General features: G+C 38.9%; 2 protein-coding genes across 2 annotated transcripts in view; one reads left to right on the top strand and one right to left on the bottom strand.

The window, feature by feature from the left end:
• stub1 (STIP1 homology and U-Box containing protein 1) overlaps window positions 1–4867 on the top strand; it is a 28232-nt gene extending 23365 nt beyond the window's left edge. Inside the window, exons 6-8 of the mRNA XM_043711092.1 lie at window positions 998–1081; window positions 1754–1870; window positions 1967–4867. Coding sequence (XP_043567027.1) covers window positions 998–1081; window positions 1754–1870; window positions 1967–2092 — 327 coding nt within the window. The 3' untranslated portion in view covers window positions 2093–4867. The remainder of the gene's footprint in view (window positions 1–997; window positions 1082–1753; window positions 1871–1966) is intronic.
• A 2064-nt stretch (window positions 4868–6931) lies between these two features.
• jmjd8 (jumonji domain containing 8) overlaps window positions 6932–9698 on the bottom strand; it is a 27855-nt gene continuing 25088 nt past the window's right edge. Inside the window, 1 exon segment of the mRNA XM_043711091.1 lies at window positions 6932–6977. Within this exon segment, the coding sequence (XP_043567026.1) occupies window positions 6932–6977 (46 nt within the window).

Raw genomic sequence — 9698 nt, 5'->3', positions numbered from 1 at the left:
ACGTAAGGCATGATTTGACTGGCTAACACGCAAAACAATACTTTTCACTGTATTCCAGTTCCTCTGACAATAATAAATAAAATCAAATTCTGTAGAAATGCTACTAATGTGAAATTTATAATTGATTAAAAGGATCTGATCTTAAGCCTGCTTCCACCAGTGAGATTTGAACCCTTGCTAAATTTGGCATACTTTGGCCAGAGTTGAGATGTCTACCACTATACAAGAGTCGGGTGGAGACTGGGACAAGGAAAGAATTTAACGAAGGGATACAGATTTTTTAAAATTTTGAAATGGCATAAAGGGTAATGGGAAGTAGGCAGGAATGAGGAGTTGAGGCACAACTCAGATCATCCATGATCATATTAATTGACTGAGAATGGAAGGGTTAAATTGCCTACACATCGTTCTGCGCTCTGTCCCGAGTTTGTTTTTTGTTTCAGTCTTGCTATTTCTAAACTATTTGTCAATTTCTAAATTTTCCCTGTAAATTTCTGAGAGACTATTTGCAGAATTTAAGATGATTCTCTTGGCGTTATTATGAATGATTCTATACACAAGTTGCCACCATATAACTTCATAATTGTTTTGATAAAAATGATGGACCCAAACCTCATATCTTACAATTTCCTGTTTGCCTGGGTAATTACAACTGCCTTGTAGACCATGAGCTTGGTGCTGAGTTTGAGGGCTCAGACTTCAAGCAGTGCAATCCCTCTCATATCCAAAGGCTGCACTGGCACATTGGAGTCAATATTCAGTTTCAGTTATCTGCTCTCGCTAGAAGGAGGCTTCCCAGGAATGGGAAATGATCGACATTGTCCAGGGGCGTCATCATAGATTTTGATGGTTCGTGATTGGGCAAGAGGAGGCTGGTAGAGAATCTTTGTTTTCCAGATATTTAGCTTAAGACTCGGTCTCTCATTCCATGAATGTGTAGATGATGGTTTGTAGCTAAGCCTCCGAGTGTGTGCACGCGCATGCATTGTTTTTACAGCTCAGCTTGAAGACCGAAGTTGGAGATGGTCTTGGTTCTGGCCTGGAGGAGTCGAAGATTGAAGAGTTTTCGCTCATCTTACAGGTAGCTCCACCCTTCGTGGGGTATCCTTCAAGGAGATGGGGTGAAATGTTGTAGCGAACAAAATGGAGAAGAGCATCGGTGTAATGAAACAGCCTTATTCGACTTTGCACTTGTTGTGGCCCTTGGTGAATCTGCTGGTGAGGAATGTGTCATTGTGAAACAGGTAGAGAATGGTGAGGAACTTTCTCAGACTCTGAATTTGAGGAGGATATTCCTCAGTTCCTCACAATTGACAGAGTTGAAGACCCATGTGCAGTTGAAGAAGGCTGTGTACTGTGATTGGTGCTGTTCCTTGGACTTTTGGAATTTGTTGTGCACTGGAAATCATGTTCATTGTACCTCTTGATGGGCAGAAGTCACATTGATACATGGAGGAGCTTTTCAGTCACTGAGGATTCTCACAATGGCCTTTCAGTGGCAGACAATAGAAAAATCTCTCTGTAATTTCCACAGTTGGATCTATCTACTGTCTTGAACCTGGTCATAATGATAGTGTCTCAGATCTCATGGGCTGTTCTCTTCTCTCCAGACAAGGATGATGAGGTTACAGGTTCATGTTAAATGTGTCCCTCAGAGTGTTTGATACAGAAAACCAATTGATATACCAATAGGTAGCAGAATATCCTCGTATTGCTATCCTATAGCTAATCTGATCTTCTTTGTTCTGTGTAGAAACGAGATATTCCTGATTACCTATGTGGAAAAATCAGTTTTGAGTTGATGAGAGAGCCATGCATCACACCAAGTGGGATTACATACGACAGAAAAGATATAGAGGAACACCTTCAGGTCAGGAAAGGAAAAACAAATTGTGCCATTTATGAAACATTATGATCCTCCACTGTACATCAAAGCCAACGCATTTAATCTATGCTTTTTTTTCAGCGGGTAGGGCACTTTGATCCTGTAACACGAAGCCCTTTGACTCAAGAACAGTTGATTCCAAATCTGGCTATGAAGGAGGTAATAGATGCATTTATATCAGAAAATGGCTGGGTGGAAGAATACTGAACTGGATTTAACAGCATCAGAACTTGCACATTTGCACTGCAACGGCAACTCGATGACTTGTACTAACCAGATGAGTGAGAGTGAGCAAGCCACAGAGCCCGAGCGAGGGAGAAAAAGGGGATGTGCAGGGGACATCTGTGGCTGTGTGCCTGATGGGTCACTTATTATTTTGCTTGTTTAAATTTCTTTACATGCATGTATGTAAATCTCATTTGCCACAGAAAATCTGAACCTTGAATGATTATTAAAGTGTTTCTGGCTCTTTAATAATGCTTGGTGCAGTGGGGATAGTCTCTTTCACTCGATTTTGGTTTCTTTATCTTTTTTAATCATGTGATAAATTAAGTGAATTCTGTTCTGTAGGACTTTGAGATGAGCTTTGATTGTGAAATGTTGTATCTGATTTCTGTAAGTCCCTGACATTAAGTGCACTTGAGCAGTTTGTATGCCTGAACGTGTAATATATCTCCATTCACATTTGGCAGATTTAAGTTTATTTTATTCACCATTTAAATTTCAATCCTTGCCCCTTTCCCTCATTTAGGTCTGTTTGCCGTCATAATGCTTTGCCTTTCAGCTGGTAGGCTTGTTCAGCTGGAATCCAAGCAGAGTTCTCTGTGTTTGCTGTCTATATGGTCATCACCTGGTGTATCTCAAGAAGACAGTGTAGAATTGTGCAGTGAAATTTAACGCTGCTTTTGGTGCTGGTGCTGGGTTTGCTTCAGATAGGTGGTATCCACCTACAGGGAGCGAATTTGAGATTGATGTGTGGCAGTTCTTTTCTGGAGTTGCTCTTGGTGACTGCACCCGAATCCAGCCATAAACATCTTGTTGAGCGGTTTGTTCTTTACTGAAATTTCTGTGGATCCATAGCTCACCAGTGTAACACCTGCAAGACATGCCAGTGATAAACAAGCAGTCCCAAGGAAAGAGGCCAGTGATATGAATTGAAGGTAAAGTCTGTGATTATGTTTTGGAAAGTTTTATTACACATATACCATGGATCATTTTAGATCAGCCGCTAAAGCAACATGCTCATCTGTGCCTAAAGTAAAGTGGTGACTAGAAGCTGTTCAGGTAGTTTGTCCATTAGTAAGAGTAGTTCAATAACTCATAACAAATGTAATAAACCGTTAATGCTCAGTCACTGAAAACTAAAGCAGAAACACTTGAATTCAAAGAAATGCAATCTATTCAACAGACCTTTGGACTTCTCCCTCCCTCCCTGCCTATCATTCCCCTCACACACCCCCCACACAAACATATTTTTAGATAGGAAGGTAACTGTGAAGTCTGCAAATTTCAATTGCTTTCCCATGTGTTTTTGTCCTATCTTTAAAAAAGGGTTACTGAAAAACGTTAGCCCAGGAAATCCCTGACTTTAATGTCTTTCTAGCAGTATTTAACATAGCAATCTGAGGTTTCTGATCAATTTTATTTTTAATACTTTTCAGAAAATCAGAATCTGGCACATCTGAATGCAAGTATTAAAATATTCACATTTTTAGGTTGGTACGTCCCTCTTAAAGGGAGTATTCATTACCTTAATAAAATTATAAATGATTGTAATTTTGGTTATCGTGTAAATTATTCATTCTGTAACTGCCCATATCCTCCCCTCTTCCTCTACACATTTACTTACTTCTGATCTTTTCAATGGATATGGTAGTGAGATATCACAGCAAAGTGTGGGTTTCTGTACTGATGATATCTCATTGCACTGAAGGATTATTGGGATGGAGAATGTTATTTGATGTTGCATCATCTTGGGTGTGTTATAGCTTTGGGTTTTTTTTCTGCTGCCACTGGGATTTTGGACACTGATTAGTTCATATCCCTGAGTACAATCAGGAACTCAAGGCCAAGAAATAAGTTTTGCTTTGTGTACCTGCTTTGGGTGAAATGGGCTATTCTAGCTTTCCATGTACAGTTGCTCCCATAGCTTCATTTTTTTGTTTGTTTCCAACCATGTAACGTGGGTAAAAGTGACCAGAGATTTACAACTGCAGTGATTTCAGTTCAGTTTTATTTTGATGATTAAATATTTAATGTATGAATTTCGAGGCACCTGAAGTCACCTTTGTGTTTTGTGTATGCTTTATTAAATAGATGAAGAATTAAACAGTTGTTAAAATATCAGAGTTTACATGCAGTATCTGGTTTGTATTGCTGTGTAGATGATTTGGATTTGAAGCATGGCTGAAGTTACTGTTTCATATCTTAAACTGTGGAGCGGATACTCCACTGCACCAAAGTCAATTCAAAAATGATCACTTCTGTGTAGTCCCCATGCAGTAAAGAACGTGACTGACCTGATTGTTCTTCATTTACTATTGCTCTGTATGAAGGGCAAGTTTTGCTCTAAACCGGCTTTTTAAAAATAAATTCTAAACATTAGTCTTGCCCACCTCCCTTCACCTTGGTTCATCAACATCCAATCCTAAGAGGAGAATGGCCTAAATTGAGTTTTCTGCATGCTGTCCTGATCAGTGACCCTAAGATAATTTGGACATGGCTAGGAAACATTGCTGGTATAGGAATCAAGATTTTGCATCCCAGCCAACATATGGAACAAACTGAATGTATTGTTTAACTGTTACAGCTATTCACGTTTCATGAATTGCATCCTGGGTGTGTAAACCTCCTGACTGAAACTATTTTAAGATGCCTTTTGCTGTGGATTGGAGGCATCTATCTAATTAGCTGTCTGAGAGAGAAAACCATCCTCAATCTGGATTGGATTTAATACTGTCTAAGACTTGAAGAGTCACTGTTTGTTTAATAGTGTGTTAACTAGTGATAATAATTAAAGGAGTTTTCCAATCTACAGTGAATTCCAGAAATTGATTAATGTTACCTGATAGTTTCTGATTAGGAGTAAAACCATATGACCTAATAAACTAACACATGTTTCTTACATGTCATGGGAACAATTGATTATTGTTGACTCTTTTTCCTCCTTAGTTCTTGTGTGTGAATGTAATGGAGGTACTTTCTTTGGAAAATTCACTTGCTCGTGAATTTATCTTAATCACTTTTGTCCCTCCCATCATCCCAGTTGATAGTTAACTTCCCAGAATTCTGACAAAGCTAACCCATTCACAAAGCTTTGCAAGAATGATCTGGAGGGTTAATTTTTCTGCAGTTCTCTTCGTATTCCACAGATCATGCCAGGATCGATAACTGATATTGTCTAAGAGCTGAATTGGATTTTTGAGCACCTATAATTGGGCTATTGGGACCTGGCTTTGGGTGGATGGTAGAAATATTGATAACACAATTGACCATGGGATCATTTCCTATCTGGCCTTGTTTGTATGAAAGAATGATTCTTCTTGAGTTGATCAAACTGTTGAAACTCAAGCTGCAGAACTTTTTTGACACATGAAGTAATGCTGGTAAATCAAATAATTTTAGTTTTCCATATTAAGAGTATTGGGGCAGAGTAATAAAAAAACCTTGCTGCAATATTATCTGAACAAGTGATGGATAAGACAGCCTAAACTTGCTAAACGTTCTATAACTAAGATTTATGGATTTTGGTTAGTAAATTTTTCTGCTTAGATTACCTCAGTTTTCAGTAATTCTGATGATTAGTGTCTATTGTTATACTGTACTGTCTTAATGTACTGATTGCCCTTGATAGGTTCTGTGATTATGGCAGATGCAGAATAAAGGCTCTATAACTTTGTGGGTGAATAATCTAGTGATAATATGCACTAGCATTGTAAAGAGTCCAGACCTAAAGTTCAATGGTGAAGAATAAACATTAGAGGGTACACAGCTTTTTCTTTTGCATTATAAACTATGATCAGTTGAAACTTGGTATTCTCTCAGTTGCCCTGATACATGGAAGATGAAAAGCTTTGGCAAAATTTGCCCCTTCAGTAATGTTAAAACTCAATCAGCCACAGTCTATATGGCATTTTTAATTACCTTACATGCTGAAATGAAGAGGCTTTTTTTCTCAGGTTTACATTCAAAGATTTATTTTTTTCACCGGGAACTATACGTAGTTCACAATTGTGCCAATCCTTGTTTCTTTTTATTTGTATATGGGTTGCAGCCTTGTGTCTCTGTGCAAAAAAAGGTAAAATCAATGTTGGAAGTGCCATGGAAATACTCCTCAATAATTGAATACAAGGGAGAATCAGATTCCATTCAGAACATATTCTATTTCCTGCCATCTGGTGTGCTAGGCAAACAGTAGCATTGAATGCCACAGTACTGTGGAAATAAACAAACATTTTGAATAGTTTTCTATATCTCATTTTGACAGTTCTGTAGTTGTACAACTTGCCTTCCCACAACTGAAAACTAATTTCTGTATTTCTACATTATCAGAAGGTTGTAAAGGGAGCACGTGTCAATAGTTCATTAACTTTATTCACTGCATTACTTGGCTAATGAGTGCGTACTAAATTATTGCCAAGACAACAGGATTCTGATTATACCATATCAAAGATTTTTCTACTATGAAATGATCATGCACCTCAGGTATTCATTATACATTTAAAATCCATTTTTTAAAAAAGTGAATGCATCTGAAGTAGAAACACCATTCTTTTTTGAAAAAGGCTGCCAGCCTTAGCTGTAAAGATAGTGAACTATTGTAAATAATTAGCCTACCATAGAAATGTTTATTGATCTTTTAATTTCAATACACTTACTTGTCCAAAGTAGGTAGCCATTGTTGATTCTGTCTCCGAGATTTTCAGCATCTGGAATATTTTGTTCTTTGCTGAATCAAGAACAAGCCTTCTCTGACCAAGTGATGATGGAGTTGACATAGTATTAGTAACTGGCACCTGTCAAGGAATAACCACTTCAGTTCAGGTTCTACCAGGTACCCTCCGCTTCTAAACTCATTGCAGTCTTAGTCCAGCTGTCAACAAAGAGCCGAACTGTTGAGGTGAGAGCAACTGCAATGGATTATCACCATATTCTGGGCAATTATGGGTGGGCACAAAGTTCTTGCCTTGAAATATTGAGAACAAAAGAAAATAACTAAACAGTACAACATGCAGGAGAAAGTGAGGACTGCAGATCAGAGTCTAAGAGTGTGGTGCTGTAAAAGCACAGCATGTCAGGCAGCACCCAAGGAGCAGGAGAATCTATGTTTCGGGCACAAGTTCTTCATTCCTGCTGAAGAGCATATGCTCGAAACATCTATTCTCCTGCCCCTCTGCTACTTGACCAGCTGTGCTTTTGCAGCACCACACTCATTGACAGTACATTATGCAGTCACTTTTACACTCCAAAATGGGAATCATGTCACAGCACAGTGGTCCAGTAATGCATCTGACCCAAATGGAGTCTCTATGCTATGGTTCCTTCAATTGCATCAAGGATATAGTAAATCTATTGATGCAAATGTTATGCAAATACTTAGTCACCTTTCTGCCAAGTAAGTTATCATTCATGGAAATATTTAATGCAAGGTGTCCTAGTGCTGAATGCATGTTCCTGGAATATGATCAGTTTTGGCTAGCTGAATAATTTGAATAACTCAGAGGTCACATATACTAATTTACTACATCACTACATTATTTTATACAAAAACAAAAGTTGCTAGAGAAATTCAGCAACTCTGGCAGCATTTATGCAGAGAAAAGAATCAACCTTGAGTCCAGTGACCCTTTCACAGAACATCATTTTAATGCATTGTTATTTTTAAATGGATCCCACCAGAAATGTTAACCCTGTTTCTTGGTCCACTGATGCTGCCAGTTTATCTCGTACTTCGCTTTTATTTCTCTCGTGCAATTTTAACACTTGTATTTGTTTCTTTTGAAGATTTTATTTAAATCTGTGTGTAGGTCATTTCAACTTAATGTCAAAAAGTTTGGTGTTGGAAAAGCACAGCAGGTCAGACAGCATCCAAGAAGCAGAAGAGTCGACATTTCAAGCATAAGCTCTTCATGAAGGGGGGCTGAGAGTTAAATGGGTGGGGCTGAGTGGAAGGTAATAGGTAGAAAGCAATAGGTAGATGAAGGTTGGGGGGGGGGGGGAGTGAAGAAGAGGTGACGGTGACAGGTTGGAGTAGAGAGTGGACTTGATATTGATTTTTTTTTGTCTTAAGAAATATCCTGATGGACCTAAACTGTAGAGTTATTTAGATTTTATTTTAATTAAGTTATTTCAGCCAGGAATACAGAAACAGTATTTTTTAACCTGTACTACATTTTTCCAGCAAAAAACCACAAGAACCTAGCTCTAGTTTTAAGTGATTTATCAGGGAAAACTGGCCTCATTTAAAGTTATTGTGGTGTTCCTGATAATTTAAGTGTGGACTGACTATAAATGTATGTTAATAGTGACTGGTAATTTCTTCAAATAGTCATTGCGATCTACATAGATATAGCAGGGTCTCTTCTGACACTTGTATTTAGCTGCAGCAATTTTGCTTTATTAAGTGTCTTTAATGGAATCTATGGAGGTCAAAAGAATTTAATCTTCCTCTGAAGAGGTGCTACAAGCAAAATTCCCGACTCAAACACAGCCCAAGCTCTCTCCTTCCCATGCCAAACCACCCTGTCTCTTAGAAATGTGTGGTTACAAAAGGTTTCTTCCAACCATCGTGATGCCAGATGGACAGCAGTGGCTTTTTGGAATCCTATTCATTGCTATTCCCATTTCAGAAAGTTGTATTGGAAGGTTCCAAATTACATGCCACGTAAATTTAGAGTTACAGGGTCATCCTAAAAACGTGGAAATGAAGACACTGGTATCGATATTAAGGGTTCAAAGTTTGGGTGAAGATTTGTAGCTCGGGTGCTTGTTATTGTGGTTCTGTTCGCCGAGCTGGAAGTTTTTGTTGCAAACGTTTCGTCCCCTGTCTAGGTGACAACCTCAGTGCTTGGGAGCCTCCTGTGAAGCGCTTCTGTGGTGTTTCCTCCACATTTATAGTGGCCTGTCCCTGCCGCTTCCGGTTGTCAGTTTCAGCTGTCCGCTGTAGTGGCCGGTATATTTGGTCCAGGTCGATGTGTTTGTTGATGGAGTTTGTGGATGAGTGCCATGCTTCTAGGAATTCCCTGGAACAATGGACTGACAGAAGAGACACAACAAACAGTGAGGCAAAGTATCGTACCTCTGATAACAAGGAAAAGACAAACACATAACCTCAACACCAAGGAGAGGGAAGCACTAAAATCACTAAGAAACGATAAGAACCTAATCATACTACCAGCAGACAAAGGCAGAATGACGGTCATTCTGGACAGAGCAGAATACACCCAAAAAGCACAACTACTTGCAGATACCAACACCTACCAAAAGAGGGAGTTTGACGCCACACCACAGCTCACCAATAGGATAAATAACACAGAGGAATCTACAAAAAAAACGGACAGATAACCAGGTCGGACCAACAAAGAATGAAACCTGAAAGCAACAACACCCCCAGATTCTATGGACTACCTAAAGTGCACAAACCAGACATCCCACTCAGACCCATAGTATCACTACCAGGGACACCATCACACAAACTGGCCAAAGAACTACAGCAGAAACTGAAACACCTGATCAGCGGATCCAGACAATCTATACAATCAACACAGGAATTCTTGGACATCATCAGAAATATACACAAAGACAAGGAAGAAAC

Source organism: Chiloscyllium plagiosum, chromosome 21 (assembly GCF_004010195.1).
Source record: "Chiloscyllium plagiosum isolate BGI_BamShark_2017 chromosome 21, ASM401019v2, whole genome shotgun sequence".
NCBI lineage: Eukaryota > Metazoa > Chordata > Chondrichthyes > Orectolobiformes > Hemiscylliidae > Chiloscyllium > Chiloscyllium plagiosum.
This window is presented reverse-complemented; position numbering and strand designations above follow the sequence as displayed.